At 46.8% G+C, this 17,887-nt stretch overlaps 2 protein-coding genes across 2 annotated transcripts; one reads left to right on the forward strand and one right to left on the reverse strand.

Moving 5' to 3' along the window:
* Positions 1–2,650: 2,650 nt before the first annotated feature.
* On the reverse strand, positions 2,651–5,033 carry RHOB (ras homolog family member B). Its single transcript, XM_032104160.1, has one exon. The coding sequence runs from the start codon at positions 4,721–4,723 to the stop codon at positions 4,133–4,135; it is 591 nt and encodes a 196-aa protein (XP_031960051.1). The 5' UTR covers positions 4,724–5,033; the 3' UTR covers positions 2,651–4,132.
* Positions 5,034–9,402: 4,369 nt separating this feature from the next.
* Positions 9,403–12,190, forward strand: LOC116441826 (transforming protein RhoA-like). The gene is given in 3 exon segments (XM_032104157.1): positions 9,403–10,404; positions 10,407–10,516; positions 10,518–12,190. Coding segments are annotated over 3 exon segments (576 nt in total). The 5' UTR covers positions 9,403–10,292; the 3' UTR covers positions 10,872–12,190.
* Positions 12,191–17,887: the final 5,697 nt, after the last annotated feature.

Below are 17,887 nucleotides of genomic sequence, written 5' to 3' on the forward strand. Positions count from 1 at the left end.
TCTGCCCTGACAAGACACCCTCGCAGTGCCAGAGGGCTCAGCCTGGGAACCTTGTGGGAGTGCACAAGTGGTCTCCTCACTTGAATGGAGAATGATGGAGATGATGAGTGGGCTTTCAGCGAGGTTTTTCTACATTTCCAGGGTTTGCTGCTAAGGAGGTGATAGCACCATCACAGGGCTCTGGCTCCCACTAGAAGAAACGCCTTTAGCAGAAGCTGAACTTGTCCTGAAGAGAATAAGGGAATATGCAACCTTTCCTCAACTGAGGACATCTGTGCAGTGTGTGGACACAGCTGGGAAAACCTCTGCGTGCCCAGCAGTGTGCACAGGGACTGTGAGATGAGTTGGTGGTTGACCTTCCTTTGATGCTCTGACTTGCTCAGTGCCACCGCCTCTCCTGCCAAAAGGTTACAGCAGACAGACTGGGATCAGATGAACTTGAATTAGGGGACCAGATGAAGATAAGCAAGGGAAGGTCCAGATTAAACCAATCCTCTGTCTGAATACAGGGTGTAGGTTGTCAGGCACCTGCCCCAAGCTCAGGTGCCTGCCTGGCCCCGACGGTGGGAGACCCTCTGGGTACACTTGGGCAGATGCAGCTGTGGGGTGGAGTTGGTCAGTGTGACACCCTGATACTCTGGGGCATCAGCCTGGCCCTGTCAGGGTGTCTGATGGAGTTGGTCAGTGTGACACCCTGATACTCTGGGGCGTCAGCCTGGCCCTGTCTGGGTGTCTGAGTCACGACGGGTGGGATGTGCCACACCTTATGTTTCCCCTCCACCAAAGCAAGCCCAGCAACGTGACACAAAGTAAAGGAGTTATGTTAGAGCTCTGATCCCACCATCTGACCCCGATGGGTGGACTCCCACAGTGATCTCACCCCACCAGCTTACTCAGCTTCACAAGTAGCAGAGAAAGGTCATGCTCAGTTAAAACCAAAATGTGCTTTCTTGCAGCTTTTCCCCCTTGGGCCAGAGGCTGTATCCCTGACTTGGGCAAAGATCCAGTTGGAAATAATGGATGTAATTACCTTGTAAGCACCTCAGTGGAAAATATTGGTATAGTTAATTATACAGGGATGCAATGCTAACCCATTTCCCAGTGTTTAAAATACAAATATTAATGCTTTCTCCTTTGGGGTTTTGAGAAGATTAGTTATTGCTGCAGTCTAACTGAATTGTTAAGTTTTTCAGCTATTGCAATCATTTTAATGAGGTTTCCAGTGCAGGTTTTAACATCGCTGGCTGGCATCATGTGTAGGAGTGTTACTCTCAACAGAGCTGGGGTTTGAGTGCCCCTGCAAGAATGAGGTCTTTGGCCATGGCCCTTTAAGTATCCAAAACTGAGATCTCTTTCAAAGGATGTTTGATTTTAGTGTTCTCAAATTGAAGATAAGAAACTCACACATTGAGTATCCAGAGAATTGAAATTTGAGTATCAGGAGAACTGAGAAGGATACCCAAAACCTGGGACTTAGGTACCTTTCAAGAAATCCTGATTAAATTGTCTACGTGAAAATGCCTCTCTTTCGTTAGGGATCATAGGAAACAGTGTAATAAACTCACAGCATGCACTGAGCATGTACTCTAGTATTTTAACATTATGGCTGATTGACTTTCCAGGTGTTGAACAAGGAACCTGGTATTTCTATATCAGTCTGTCTGAAAATCCCCATCGCTTTCAGTCAGCTGCTGGGAGAGCCCTCTGTGAGCAAATGAGCAAAAGCCACTATATGTGTATTTGGTAACATTTCTGAACTATCTGTATGCTAGCAGAAAAGCTCAACTCTCTTCTTGTATCTCTGCAAAAGGAGTGGAGACAATTTATGAAAACAGAACTGTCCTGAGATTTCCCTTGAAGGTACCTGAGGAAGTTTTTCCAGAAAAAAAAAAAAAAAAAATAGGAGACATCAGCACTTTGGGCATAGGCCTTATTGTTCAGCAACAATCACATTTTGCACGAGGCCACCTCTCCTGCCAGGAGCTGCGGTCACAGGCAGCACCACGGGGCCTGGTGCACCTGCCCCAGCACGAAGAGGGAAGGGACAGGCACAATGCCCTGCTGGGGAGCCCTGACACACAAAGGCCCAGACTTCTTAGGTTGCTATGGGAATTAATGAGGCCAGCAATTGGGAAATCCAGCCAGGCAGCTTAGGAGACTCCTGCTCCAACACAGAGCAGCGTTTGCCCTCCCGCCCTGCTGCAGCAACCAGGGCCATGCACTTCAAGCAAAGGGCAGATCGCTACTAAAAACTGCTTTTATCTAAATATTTTCTTGAGAAATAAGCCTTACTGCCTGTGCTATTTTCAGTTTTGTGCCTGTTTTGCTGCTATACCAGCTCACTGGGAGCCCAAGCACAAGCCACAAGGCTTCCCATGCTCAACAGCAACAAGGATGGATTAGTCACCACCTTGACTTTTGAGTACACTTCCACACACCATGCACAGAAAAACTAAGGAAGCAGCTCCCCCGAAGGGAAATAAAACCACCATCCTCTAAAAGCTGCTAGACAAGTATTTCAGCCTGTGGAAAAAAGCCAAATAAAAGCATGTGCAGGCAACAGGCAAACTCTGGTCTAGTTCAACACCATTCAGGTGTACTGCCACAACCTGAGGACAGTCTCTGTGAATCACAACGCTGCTCTCACAAGTGTCAGCATAGAATCTTTTAATACTTTACATAAAAAACTGCATACACTATAGTTTTATGTAAACATCATATACATCTCAGTTTTTGCCATGTCAGTTTATTAAAAACAGGCTCAGTACCACTGTTGAGGGAAGAGGGAGAAAAGTAAACAAACATAAACGGATACATTTGTTCTCTGAAACAGAGAAACACAAAATTATTTTCACCCAGGTTGGCCACCCTGTGAAAATAAGTTTTAAATAAACCTTGATTCTTTCAACTGCCCTTTAGTACTGAAGTTTGATGTACTCACTGAATAAGAACAGTGCTTTCACCCATTTTTTTTCCAAGGCAAAAGTATACAGTGGTATTATTTTGTCTTGTGTTGAAATCAATTTTAAACAAGACCCAGATGAGGTTACTGAGTAAGAATGTTTCCAATGCTACAGTGTTGTATGCAGATGACGAGTGCATTGAGTATTTAATTTAAACATAAAAAAAAAAAACGAGTCCACGAAGTTGTGCAAAGTAACTTCTTTTGAAAATAAACTTTTAAATAAACCCAAATCAACACACTTGCAGGAAACAACATCAAAAGTAAGGAGCAGGCACCAAGATCATAATATGGCAATGTCATCCCCTTGCTCATCCTGCCTCATCCGTCAGGAGGTGGATGTCCAGCAAGCAGGACAGTTCAGCTTTACTTTCTGGCCTGGTGGCTTCTGCAGCTGGAGTCAGTTGAAGGCTCCTGTTATCAGCAGGCATCAGTCACTCAGGTCAAGTTCCTTTGCACAACACAAGTCCCACCTGGGCACCCCCTCCCCAGCTCACTTTAAATAAGCACCCCCTGCACTACCCCAGTTTGCACAAGACAAAAAAAGTAAGATATATATACAGGCTTCACTTGGGATGACCCTCCCCTCCCCGTCTCAGTCTTCAGGGCACTAATTTCCACAGCAGGTCAGGCTCAGGCTGAAACACGTGAGGGAGAAGCGAGAATGCTGCAGGCAGCCTGGGAGAGGCAGCCCCTTTCCCCAGCTCGCCTGGCTGGAGGCACATGCAGGCAGGAGGCAGAAGTCCCTTCGAGCATCTCAGCTCCACCGCCCTCCTCTTGCAAAAGAGAGGAGGCTGCCCGGGAGCAGCAGGTGTTGGCAAAGGGGCAGAGCCGGGTGCAACGTTTGCTCAGTCCAGTCTCAGCAGCTTTTTGTTGTTGAGTCCGCGACTAACTCACGGGGGCCGGTGGTAGGAGAAGGCTTCTCCCCACTTTATTCCCAAGATTCAGGGCATGCAATCCCCCCCTCCCTCTGTCCCCACGGCTGAGCAAGCACAACCCTTTTCGGCCAAGGCTCAAGGAGCGTGCTCCCTCCCTCAGCCCCCACCCCATCCACGGCCAGCCCCCAGCGGAGGGGGCAGGCAGATGCCGTGTGCGTGCATAACCCAGCTCCTCTCCACCTGCCAACAGGTGACCCAGGCGCTGTGCCCAGCGCCCCGCTCCAGACACGCCCTATAGGACTTTGCAGCAGTTGATGCAGCCGTTCTGGGTGCCGTAGCGCTTCTGCAAGGCTGCCCGGGTGGCCGTCTCGAAGACCTCCCGGACACCCTCCTTGGTCTTGGCCGAGCACTCCAGGTAGTCGTAGGCCTGGATGCGAATGGCCATGGCCCGGCCGTCCTCGGTGCGCACCGGCTCCTGCTTCATGCGGGCCAGCTCGTTCCGCACGTGTTCGTCGTTGCGCAGGTCCTTCTTGTTGGCCACCAGGATGATGGGGACGTTGGGGCAGAAGTGCTTGACTTCGGGCACCCACTTCTCTGGGATGTTCTCCAGCGAGTCCGGGCTGTCCACAGAGAAGCACATGAGGATCACATCGGTGTCCGGGTAGGAAAGGGGACGAAGGCGGTCGTAGTCCTCCTGGCCAGCCGTATCCCACAGGGCCAGCTCCACCTGCTTGCCGTCCACCTCGATGTCCGCCACGTAGTTCTCGAAAACGGTGGGCACATAGACCTCGGGGAACTCGTCCTTGCTGAAGACGATGAGAAGGCAAGTCTTGCCACAGGCACCGTCCCCCACCACCACGAGCTTCTTGCGGATGGCGGCCATGGCCAGGCTCGCCAAGCTGGCCTTGCCGTGCAGTAGGACGATGGCAGCGCCCTCCTCCCCGCGGCCGCCGCCTCCCGCTCCCTCTCGCTTCTCACAGGGCACCGTGGCGAGCCGGCCCGCGCAGGCAGGCGGGCGCACCTTCCTCTCTGTGCGCACCGGCACCGCGCCTCCGTCCCCTGCCTCGGGGGAGCGCTACGGCCGCAGGGCAGCGCCGCCGGTCCCGGAGCCCCACAGTAGAAGCGCTGCCGCCGGCTCTCACCCTCACAGCAGCCACGGCTCACCGCCCGCTCCGCGCAGCCACTGCCGCAAGCTGCGGCCCGGCGCCGCTATTTAAAGGCACTCGCGACTTTCTTAATATAGCCGGCCAATGGGAAGGCAGGGAGTGAGGTCATCCCCGGCGGGGAGCGCTGCGATTGGCGGGCGGCCGCGGGTGAGAGGCGGGGCCGAGGGCGGGCGGGGGAGCGGCCGGGCCGGGGTCGCGGGGCCGGGGTCGCGGCGGGCGGAGCTGCGCTGGGAGCTTCGTGTTCCCGGTCTGAGCCCTCCCGGCCCCGGGGGATCCCGGCTTGGAGCCAGGGCAGGGTAGCGCCGGTCCCCGCCGCAGTCTCGCCGCTCGGGATGGCCGCTCTGTAGAGTCTGGGCGGACAACCGCCCAGACAGAAACGGCGATCGCCGCTGCGTCCCAGGTGCTGCTTTGAAGCCCGGGCAAAGTGAGCAGGGAGTAAATTGCAGGCGGTTGAATAAAACAAAAGCTTCCGCTAGGTGCTGCTGGAAAAGCGCTCGACCCCCTTCCTTAAAAAATTCATTATGTTCGACTGTCGCCAGCTCTTGGCCAGAAGGGAACGGAGGAATTGTAAACCGGGAGAAGCAGCATGCTTGAACTGAAACGGCCTTTGGGTTTCAATTTACAGGGATAGAGGAAGTCACAGCAATGAAAACACGAACGTGGAAAATAAAGGGGCGCCAAACACTGTAGTGCGTTTGCACTAGTTTGTAGCGTAGTTGCTGGGAGGGCAGGGTGCGAGTCCCTCCATAGGAGCAGCTGGCTGGGCTGGGCTGGGCTGGGCTGGGCTGGGTGCTCGGGGTCACACGGACACCGCCGGCAGCGGCGCGCTGGGTCCCTCTTGCACCTATCGCTGCTCAGCCGGGTGCTGTCCCAAGCTTCCTGCCTGCGAGCTTTTCCATACAGACGATGTCCTGTGGCTACTGCCTCTCGGTGTTGGATCCAAAGTGTCCCGTTTTCCTACCCAGCCCTGGCGTTAGTGAATAGCACAAAAATGAATGGTTTGTACAATATGGTTGTTATTAAAAATTATATTTTAAAATACCCACTTGGAGAATGAATGCATCACTGAGTACATCAAATTGCCTGACAAGTTAGTTGCAGCAGAGTGTTACAGAGGGGTGTGTGTTAATAGGGGAAAAGGTTCACTTAATCCTAGACATTGAAATAAAATTCATTTTCTGTGATATCCATTTCTCCCTGTCAAAAGAGCATGTCCCTGGATGCTGATGGATGAATTTGTACCTTGATCTTACTGGGGTTTGTACAGCATATTTTATTTTAACATAATAAATTCAAACTGATTTTTGAAAGAATCCAGCAATAAAGTGTAGACATTGACATCGGTGTTCTTCAGTACCTGTGGCCTTCGAGCGGGCCAAATTTCTGATTTGCATCACCCCTTTAAATTTGTTGTCACTGCTCGCAGGCTTAAATCCTTCACAAAACTGTGTGGAAATCACCCCCATGCTGCCATGTCCTCCTGGCGATGGAGCACTGGCAGCTTGTAGCTATCTTCTCCACGATCCCAAGCACGTCAGGCCGTTCGGAGCGGCAGACAGGGCGAATTTGCGGTGAATTTGCGGTGAATTTGCGGTGAATTTGCGGTGAATTTGTGCCGCACAACGCAAATCCCCACGCCCCGGCCGCTCCCCCGCGGCCGCGCTGCGCTGACGGCGGGGGCCCGGCGCCCTCTCGCGGCGGCTCCGAGCCCTGCACCGCCCTGTGCCTGTTGGGCAGGAAAAATCCAGCTCTGGGGCGGCGCAGGAGGAGCTGCGAGTGCCTCATCCGGCGCCAGAGGTGCTGCTCAAATATACTTCTGATTCCGTTTGTATTTGACTTTTTTGAATCATGCCTGGGTGTGTGTTTGTTTGTTTATTTTTAGGAGCAAAACGTTTCATCCAAACTGTCTGCTGGTCCCAGCGTCCAAATTGTGTTAAGGAATTGCTCCACAAATGTCCAGCTAACCCAAGTCAAACCCACAGCAGGAAGTTTTCTGGTGACTGAGCAGTACACATATATTTTCAGCACCCAGTTTTGGTCTGAGCCGTAACTGCCTCATTTTCTAGTGAAGTCTCACATCTCTAGTCTTGCACACAGCTGTATTGAAGGGAAAGGGCCTGATGTTTCATCTCTCACCATGCAAGACAGATTTCATCCAAGGCTATGTAATTCCTTGACCAAGGGTTTCAAATGCTTTGTAAGGTTTTTTTCCAGAGGCATTATATCCTGAGACTCAGCCCTGTGACCAGTTCAGGCTGAGATCACACTCCTTTCACTGTCCTAGGGTAGACTCCAGCAACAGCCTCTATGGGGAACATCTAAGTCACTGTGGTTATCACACATTTGCACTTAGCAAATGTATCCAGCTCACGTATTCTAGGGCTGAATTTGAACTTTATGTTGTAGCTTTTATATTTTCTGCATGAATCTGCACGATATGCTGAACTATAGTTCTTTAAGCAAGCTGAATCTTCACTTCTAGTTATCCCTAAACATGCACTCTCTAAGCAGAGCATTAGTTCTGCTGCACCATGTACATCTGTATGATTGATGAAGAAAGCATGAAGTAGAAGATGCAACTTGTTTGCTTTCATTGCTTATGCCGATGGTTTTGAGATTAAAACTCAGATTTTTTTTTTAAAATTAATCCAATTGATATTTTTTTGTTGCTGAGAAGACAATTCCTGTCAATTACTGGAGATTGTTTCCAGATTATATTCCCCCCCCCCCCCCCCCCCACTCCTCTTGCTAAACAGATTTTCTGAAGGGCATGTCTGTAAATCAGATAATTTGTGTGCAAGCATAAATCTGTACCAAAAGCATGAAAGCTCAGTGGGGAAGGCAATCTTTCTCCTTTTTGCCAAGAAGTAGGCAAGTAAGTACATTGCCTGCTGTGGCATAACATGCTGAGGGAGCCACTTGTGTTCTAATGGCACACTGAGTCCTGCATGCTGACTTGTAATGCTGGCATCAGGCATCCTGCAGTCCTCATACAGGCAAAGCTTCCCGGCAAAGTGAGGAAGGCAAGAGGCAGTGAAATATGAGCAGTTCACAGGGTAGTGCTCTGATTAGATGTGAGAGAATGGGCAGAAATGGTGAGTGTCTGTCTCTCTAAGCTGCTGAGAGTTTCTGACACATTTAGGAGCCAGAACACTTGCTATGTGTCACAGCAGGTCTATTGCTTTCCAGCGTACCTGGAGAAAAGCAGAGTTTAACTCTCAGAACCCCTTGGGATCAGTGCCCTCAGCAGACAGGCCAGACTGATCTACCTAGAAACTGGAATGCCAAGGCACAGCAGGAGAAGGTGAAACCTCTGTATTTCCATACAGAGGTTTATGGTAAGTATGGTGCACATGAAAGCACACCATCCCAAAAAGAAATGCCTTCCTGACTAAAGAGCTGCATGGGATGCACTGGCATTGCTCTTCCAGGGAACAAGAAAGGTCAGTCAGAAGCTGTTGATTTAATTGTTTCAAGTTCTTATAGCAAGACTATAAAATCATACTTTAATAGGACTCAGGAAATATGGGCTGGCAGAGTAAAATTATACCACTACAGTAAATTAAAAGTGGCCTTTTGTCTCCAGCTGAGTTCAAATTAAATAAAAACAAGTTCCTCATCCTTAGGCTAGACTTTTTAGACCTTCAACCCCTCATCTCAGTTGAAGAACCCTTCTGTAGCTGTATGAAATAAATGAGCTGACCACATAACTGTTACAGATACTGATCATGTTACATATCTACATCAGCAATAATGCCTTTGGAAACAGTTCTCTCTGCAGAGAGACCAAACTAATCCACCTCTGGTTCCCTTTGTTCTCAGTTTTTAGTGATTGCAGACACCTTGCACTCTTTGTCTACCAGGAAAACTGAGACAGAGTAAGAATTGCTTGTTCAGTGCCAACAAGTTAGCAGGGAATTCAGTCTCTGTATCTGGAGTTCATGACAGAATGCTTAACAGTGGGAAGTTCTTTCTCTTCAGACTCTCCAGTGGATGTACTTCATTCCACTACTTTGAGGATGGTCAGACACTGGAAAAGCTGCCCACAGAGGCTGCAGAGTCTCCATCCTTGGGCATATTCAAAACCCAACTGGACACAGTCCTGAGCAACCTGCAGTAGTTGATCCTGCTCTGAGCAGGGCAGGGTGGAGTAGATAACCCTTCCTCACCTCATCCATTCTTTGATTCTGCAATTCATTCATTTGTGATGCCTCAGCAGATCTGGAAAGTGATGTTTCGAGGGTCTCTCTGGCAGGTCTCCTCCTGTTTGACACTCCAGCACTGTCAGCCCACGTTCCACCGCGGAGTTTGGCACACTCAGTTCTGAAGTGCTCACACAGGATGAGTCTTTCGCAATAGGAACAAGGAAACTTCTGAAGTAAACATGTTGTGATTTGTTAATGATTTGTGTAATTTCCACTTTACTGCCAGTAAAGTAGACTTCTTTAAAAAACAATGATGTCATATGGTTCTCCATGTAGATTGGTTGGCTATATTAAGATACATTAACCTATTGCTTTAATTACTGTGGTCTTCATTATGGTCTTTGAAGTGTGGTGGTCAGTTCTCTCTGCAGGGGAACCTGTCACCTGAGGAAGCTGAGGCAACAACAATATTAGAAGAAACTGATCTAAGAGAAGGCGGTTGATGGTGGAAATTACTATCCTGTGAGTCTAACAAACTTCTGTTTCTTATAAATTAACCAGAACTCTATGAAGACTGAGAACACTTTCTTAATTCCCACGTGATAACTGAGCTATGGGCAAAAGCAGCATGGATGCACACAGAAGAGCTGTTGCCATTGTAGAATTCCACTAACAGATCATGGCAGGAAAAATGTCAATAAAACTGATTTGGAAAGTTGTTCACTGCAGTGTTTTACATTCCATGTCACTCACAAAATTAAGTAATTCAACTTAAAAAAATTAAATCTGTTATGGACTGAACACTGACCATAAACAATATCTGAGATGATAAAACAGAAATATAGGGTGCTGCAGGAGTCTTGGTTACATCCAGATTTGGCTTACACCTTAATTTTTTGATTTATAATATTAGGCAGGAACAAGGTAGTCACAATTTCAGAAGATTCTGATACCAGAGAAACTAAAAGGGGGAAAAAATAGGAAAGAAAGGTAAGACAGGAGTATGGAGAGAAAAAAGGAGATAAGGGAAATTCCAAACTAATGAATTTCTCTCCTCTCCTCCTTCTACCCTTCACAAAAGCTTAAAAAAAATCCCATCTTTGGAATACGTCATTTTGTACTTCATCTTGATTTTCAAGGAATGGCTGCTTTTAGGAGAAAGTTAGCTGTAGTTGGAGATCACCCCGCTGGTAAAATATGCGTCGTCTTTGCTCTGTGTCATGAACACCTTCCCAGGTCCTATGAGCCAATGCTGACACTACTGACACAGACATAGATGGGAAAGAAATTAAACTCATTCTCTTGGATGTGTCAGGGAAGAATGCAGTCGGTTACCGAGATCTCCGCTCAGTGTTCCACAAGGATGTAGACATCTACTGGTGTTATTTTAATGTGCTTATTCATGGACAGGACTGGCTTACAGCAAAACATCCTTGATTTTTGGGTTCCAGAAATCAAAGTGTTCTGCCTCAGAGTACCTATTATTCCAGTGGCTGCCAGGATAGAACTAAGGTATTAAGAAGAAACTACTCCAGGCAATGAGACAATTAACACTACAGAAGAAAAAGCTTGGGCTGCCAGCATTGGGGCATATGCTTACCTGGGCTGTTCTGCCAAGACAAAAGAAGGTGATGATAGAGGCCTGGAGATCATTAACCAATGTGCATTACATGAGGAAAGGAGGAGAAAGAAACACTACAGGCACTGCCAAATTTTGTGAGAAGTGAACATTATTTTGTGATTGGATTTCATCCTGTTGAAAGGTAAGCAGATACCTTTGTTGCTGTTGATTTTGTGCTATAAAAGCTGCTTTTATGTTATAGGAGGAAAACATCCCTTATCTGCAAAACATCACACTTGAGTAGTTGGATTTATTTCCTTCTCCATCTCCAATACAGGCTGAAGAGAACAAGTCTAGGTTTGACATGTGGAACCAGCCTTGAGAAATGGAAATGACCAAGCTACCATTCTCCATGGAGGCTTTTCGGTCAAGGGAAATACACACAGACTAGGACAGCAACATAAACCAACAGTAGTGGGACAAGCATGAGAACGTGTTTTAGTGAATCTAATCCCAGGTTCCTGGTAGCAAGACTTAGTGGCAAACAGCTGTGCTGACAGTTTCCTGGTACACACTCCCTTCCATACCCTTCCTTGAAGGGTGTCCTTAGGGAAGGGTGTCACCACACAGGTATCCAATAGTCTGCTGTGCTAATAGCAGTGGGTTTCTGACTGGCAGAGCAGGTCTGCTTTTCTCTAGGATTCATTTGTAGAGCTGGCCTGGTCTTGGTTCAATATATGCATCAGGAATGCAATGTATAGCATAGAGCACAATGGAGGCAGTGCTATCTCCACCTCTTCTTCAGGCACAGGTGAATAAACTGGGGTAAACCAGCCTGGATCTGGAGTAGGATAGTCCAGTTCATGATTGAATTCCTACCTTAAAAGTTGAGAAAAATACTAGACTTCAATTTCTACACTTCTTTGTTCTTGTGATCTAAATGTATGTTAAATTTTTCTGTCTTTCCGTAGCACTTGCAGGCAGAAGACATGAAGAAGAGGGAATGCCAGCAACCATACTGTTGACTTTGCAAGTCATTAACAATCTGGAAAGAGACTGAGACACACTGTCAACTTAAGCAGAATATCTCAGAGAGGCACAGAGGTAGACCAAAATGGAAAGACTTCGGGTGCAACTCTCCACCCCTCTCTTCTGAGAAGCACTGAGTCCTGGCAGCCCAAAGAACTGAGTTATGGACTGAGATTAAAGGCACAAGGCTGGAAGCAGGCAAGTAATGTGACTGAAGGGTTTGAAGGCTCATGCTGAAACACAGAAATGGACAGAGAAATATTTTAAGGTAAACCCCTTCTGATCCTGAAGTCCAGCACTAACTGAGCGTAACTGTCATGAACCAGGAGAACATGGAAGTCTGTTACTTTGTTTTGCTGACTTCCACGATGCTGGTGTCATCACTCTGGCAGCCTGGTAAAGTTTATCGGGGGAAACAAAATGAAAATAAAGACAAATTTCTAAACTGATTATGCACCTGGAGCTGTACACTTTGCAAAGGAGCTTTTCCAGGTGAGACACCTAGCAAAATACACACATAAGATTTTTTTCTTACCCACTCTTCCCACCAGTATTTGTCTATTGATGATATCATGGGTAGAAATATTGGGCCTGGCCAAGTATTCAGTATTGGATGGGTTGCTGCTTTCCTTCTCCATCACTTTTTGGTAGCAGTTTTGAAATCCACAGTCACACTGTGCCATAACTACAAATGCTTCAAGGATGACATTTTCAAGAGCACCTTTCTTCCAAGAATCTCTGGGCACTTTTCAACATGAATTACCAGCCCATCTCTGGTGCTAAGTAGGTGTTATTTCCATTTTCAAACTGAGAAGCTTAAACTGCTGGCTAAAGTAACTGTGAATCATCTACTTCTTGGAGCTTTCTTTTTCTTGTTTTCCATGCTCTTTCCTTTTTGTCACCTGGGCCATTCTTAACCTCAATTTGCTCTCCCCTCTGTCTATAATAATCCCCTCGATGCAACCTGATATTGTACCCAAACTTTAAAACTTCCCCCCATGCAACTTGGGCATGTGTGCTGTGCATAAGTGCTCTCCTGATTCAGGTAGTAGCATCATTAGCACCTTTCAAAGAGCTGTATTTATGTAAATAGGTTTAAATTGTTATTTCCATTTTGTATGTGGATGTGTGGGTGGGGAGGATTAGTCTGCAGATAAGTTAAAGAGCACAGGTGTCTCGGGTGCCTCTGATGTGGAACACTGAACTGGAGAGAGGCAGTTTTGCAAAGATTGTAAGCACTTACTGCTCCCCTTGCTTGGAAAGTTCAGACCACTTGGGTGAATCAGACCTCACACTACCTGATGCTTAGTAGGACACTGGGCAGCATATTGGCTGGTGTCTGTTTTCAGTCTAAATAAATAAGTGCTTTCCTCCAGAAAGGTGTTTTGTTCAAGATAGGGGTAACTGGTTTCGTTCCCAGTATTCACTGTACATATCTCTGAATTAAACTGTTGTTACACTTACCTTAGTTTCTGTTTCTTAACATTAACTTTTTTGTTGTTTATTTTATGGGAAATAGAAAGTTGGCAATCTGTTTCCACTGTATACTCCTCTGCAACTGGAAAAGAGAAACTCTGGGGAGGTTTTTCATCATCTTTTGCTAAACCTGTATAAAGTCACTTTTTGCCACTTCTATCAAAAAATCAACGATCTCCCTCTGTATCTGGCTCAGAGCACTTTTTCAAAAGCTCTTTACTATGAGGCTAAGAGATCCATTTGGCTGGAGTCTGTATTTTAGGGTATTTGTCTCCCATGAGAAATACAGACTGGATAGTTTCCTGTTCTGTATTTTAGCGTTGTTGTGCGATCTAGAAAGAAGGGGATATATCCCAGCAGTCAGTGTATTATCCTAAGGCATCTGTATCTGGGGTTGCTTCTCTATTCCACCTCAAGCTACATCTGTGTGGCTGTACAGAAGAGGCTGTGCACGTCTGCACTGCGAAGTAGCTGAGAGGAAGCAATACCCCATGGCAGCACGGAGCTCAAGGGGTGCTCGTTCAACTTTCCCACTTAGGAATGTGTCCCCAGGATCCTCTGCAGCCTCCAGCGCAGGTACACCTGCCAGGTGATACTGGGCTCCTACCTGCAGGCCTGCTGGCATGGGTATTGTACTCACTCATGTGAAGAGCTCAGACATTAGCCATGGAAGAACTCAGACATTAGCCATTGAAGAGTTAGAAAGTCTGTAGGAGACCAATACTTGGAAAGTGATACATGCCTGTATCTTAAACTTGGAACAAAAATCAATAGTGATGAATCTGTACAGAAGCAAACTGCCAGCACTCAATACCCAGGCGAGGCTTGAGCCAAAGGGCTCTCCTCTAGTGTAAGTCATGCCGCCAGTGTTGGAAGGGAGAGGAGAAGAGGGGAACTGTTTTATTACCTTTTTTTTTTTTACTTTTGTGTATTTAAATATTAAACATGAGTATTTATTAGGGAAAAGAAGAAACAAAGGAAATAAGTACTATGGAACAGAAGATGGAAATTAAATGAAGTTCATACATCATTCAACATGGCCATTTCTAAGATTAAATACACTATTTGCTCCCCATCACCACAGTTGTCTAATTGAAACAGCAGGGGAATTCATACTAAATTAGGTGAATATGATGATGTACAGTACAATTTGGGATTTCAGCAAAGCAAATATGCATATAAATGATATTGATGTATTCAGCAGAAATAAGAATAAATAAATAAAGTCAGTACATAACAATAAGAGGGCAGTACGTGAGAGCAATTTTCCATTTTCATTGCAAAGATAGGTTATGTATTCCATGAAATAGTGCTGTAGTAACCTGCATCCTTAAGACAAGCTCTTGGACACTCATGTCTTGAAACACCTCCTGCAGATCCCACTTGATAAAGGACCTGACTTCCCCCCATAGAGCTCTACAGACCATGATAAGCCACAAAAGCAGTGACAATCTGGAATGTGTTCTGTACAGAGATGTAGGAAGAAGCTGTAAGCTTCAGAGATATCTACAAAGTGATATATCAGCAGTGCTTTAGGAAAAACCTCCCTGCACAGCACCCAGTACAGGGCTTTGGAAGGAGGAGTGATTGGAACTGAACAAAGCCCCATGTGTTCTTTCCTTTTCATTACCTGTTTTGCAGATGCAGTGGAGAGAGGGTAATATGTCTTGCTTAGCAAGACCATTCTCCATTTTGTATTAGTTTCTTATGTAAATATATCTTCCTAGTGGACAATCTATCAGTCTACCTACTAATTCATCCGTTTACTCAAAATTATCTTCAGACAGGAAGCATGTTACATTTTATGAAAATAGATTCTCCTAGGCTTTTGTCTCAGTTTTCTTCATAATGTCTTGCCACTTAAATTCATTTTGTGAAATGTACTGCATCTGTTTTAAATAATTCATCATTTTGTACCTCTGCAATCACTCAGAGAGTGTCAGAGTGATATAAGAGCCTGTAATTTGTTATTATAGTTTGATGGAGATACTGGGCTGGATCATGGTTTTCCTCCACAGCAACTCTGAGTAGCATGTGAAAAGGAAGAAAGACTGCAAGTTATTTGCCAAAAATAAATTTTATGTGTCCCTAAGGCCTTGAAAACATCTCTGCTAGTGGACTTGCCCATCACTGAAGGTATCTCTGCACTGTTGATGTGTTCACATTTCAATCTGCTCAATTGCCCAACATGTGCTTTATGCCAGCTACCTCCTGTGTCAGGGTGACACAGCTTTTGGAGAGGACTTGTCTCAGCACACCCCTCAGGCTGTGCCTGTTGAGGGGACAGATTGGTAGAGAAACATCCAGTTCATGAATCACATCCATGACTGGTTTCTGAGCAGTTCAGTGCCATTGGGAGCAACTTTGTCAGCTCAGGTGTGGCTGAGCCAAGCAGTGTTGCAAGGTGGATATGCCTGGGTGCTGGGAATGGGGGATTTAGCTGCCTGTCATCATCCTGCTTTGACTGAAAGGGAGTTTGTAAGCTTAAAGGCATTAAAAGGACCATTTTCTGTCTTTCAATCCTTCTGCTCAGGCAGTTGGATAGCTTTGGCAGAGGCTATCCTTGGCTCCAACCCAGCTGCAGGCCCAAGTGCACAGGTCACTATCACAGGCTGACCAATCCAGTGGCCCAGTAGAGGCAAGGCTGCTGCAGGTCCCTGGCTGCAGCTGCAGGTCCACAGGAACACTCAACACACACACACAACACAATCAGCTCCAAGGGCCTCATCCTGTTCTGCTCTCTGGCAGATCATGATGGAAGCCCATTAATAGAATACCTATTTTTTAAAAAATATGTTGATATATATTTTATATATATGTATATATTTATATGGACATCTATACAATGTGTATGCCTCTAGCCACTATCCTGAGACACTCAAGTCTACACAGTAGCTGGTCCCTGAACCCTCTCATCTCCAGTTGGCTCTTGCACAGACACACACAGTCGGGTCTCTCAGCTGACTTCCAGACTCCACAATAACCCCAGTAGCAGGCCAGGACCCCCTGGTCCCTCCAGTAGCCAACATACAGATCTCTGGTGCCTCCAGCATCCAAACCAGGCTTATGGTTGCTTTGATATCTGTCTCCTAAAGCCTTTTATCCTATTGACCAGTTAGTCTAGCTTGACATTCACCAGTGATTCACCCCCAACACACATGTGTACACAGAGTCCCTCACCCATGAAAAGCCTCCGAAGTGGAGTTCAGTGAGAAGCCAGGCCCTTCTGAGCAGGTGCAGGGCATGGACAGACAGACAAAGCAGCCAGCCAACGCTTGACATGCCACTGGCCCCTTTTATCCCCTTGTCATTGTGTTTTCCCACCCTTATTCCTTCCCAAACCACCAATATCCCTCCCTTTCCCCGTGGTTTGTTCCTCCTCTAAACATCCCATAGTAAGTCTTATGCAATTCCAAGATGCTCCTCCTGTGTCCCAACTGTGTCCTGTACCCCTTACCCCTCTGAGTCCATAGAGCCTTTCCCCTTAGCCCCAGGCTGAGGATCCCCAGGACAGCCCTGGGAGGGGCTGCACTGGGGCTCATGTCCCCTGCTGGGGGTTTCTGGGGTTCTCCCCCCCACCTCTGACCCACCTTTTCCTGCAGCCAAGCTTTAGTCACGCTCCCCAGCCACCATGGGAAGGCACTTTTGGGTCTGGCTCAGGCTCTGCCCATCATGGACAGCTGCCTGCCAACACTTACCCTGGAGGGAAGTGAAATGTAGCTGTGCTTAAAGCCTTTGGCAGGTTAAAGCCTAAATAAATATTTATCAATGGCCAAAGGTAGAAGAGAGAGATAATAAAAATGCATCTTTTGGAAGGCTCCCTGTCCACCAATTTTCTGCAGGAAGGTAAATTTAACTTAATGTTGCACTTAAACATTGCTTTGCTTTTAAAAATGATGAATGGGCCCAGGTACATTTCCAGTGACCTGCTGTAAACCTGGTACACACTGCATCAGTAGTAAATTGCCAACAGATGATGATGCTCTGGAAATACGAGGGAGGCAGCTCAGACTTTTTCTAGTCTTCATTCAAGTCTCGTCGGAAAGAGCACACTGGCTTCTTTCCCAACAACTGGAGATCAAAACCCACAGGACTTGGTCAGCCTCTGCCATGGTTGTCAGAGCATCAGCATGGTCCCCCTCACTAAACCAACACTTCAGCCTCATGCAGGAACCACAGAGGGAAGGGCGAGAGAATGGAATGAGCAGGATCCAACATCACAAAAACAAGTTTGTTATTTTCTTCCACTACAACCCAGACAGTTGGATTCCCATTATAATTAGACAGATATAGAAAAGCATCGTGGTAACACCTATCAGTCTTTTTTGACACACTATTATGATGATTGCCATATGGATCAAGAGAGGAGTTTGCAAACTCAGTGCTATCTTTTTGTTATGTGTTCATACGGTGCCAAACATCAGGGGCTGTACCACCCCAGAGGAGAGGGAGGTGCTCCTGCTGGTGACAATGTTTTGTGACATCCCTTGCTTCTGTCTGGCCACAACCCAGTTGCTTGAAGACCATGGCAAATCATCATGTCCAATAAACTCTGTTAACCAGAGATCTCCCCAGATTCTCAATCTGTCAGGAAAAGACATTAATGCACTGCCAGCCCCACAGTGGCTTCCCTACGTGGTCATCCAAGACCCCTGGGGAAAGAAAGAGCC

The sequence above is a fragment of the Corvus moneduloides genome, chromosome 3 (genome assembly GCF_009650955.1).
Source record: "Corvus moneduloides isolate bCorMon1 chromosome 3, bCorMon1.pri, whole genome shotgun sequence".
NCBI classification, from domain to species: domain Eukaryota; kingdom Metazoa; phylum Chordata; class Aves; order Passeriformes; family Corvidae; genus Corvus; species Corvus moneduloides.

Bases quoted from the DNA above. Each gene is read 5' to 3' on its own strand.
- RHOB (XM_032104160.1), bottom strand. From the start codon at position 4,723: ATGGCCGCCATCCGCAAGAAGCTCGTGGTGGTGGGGGACGGTGCCTGT.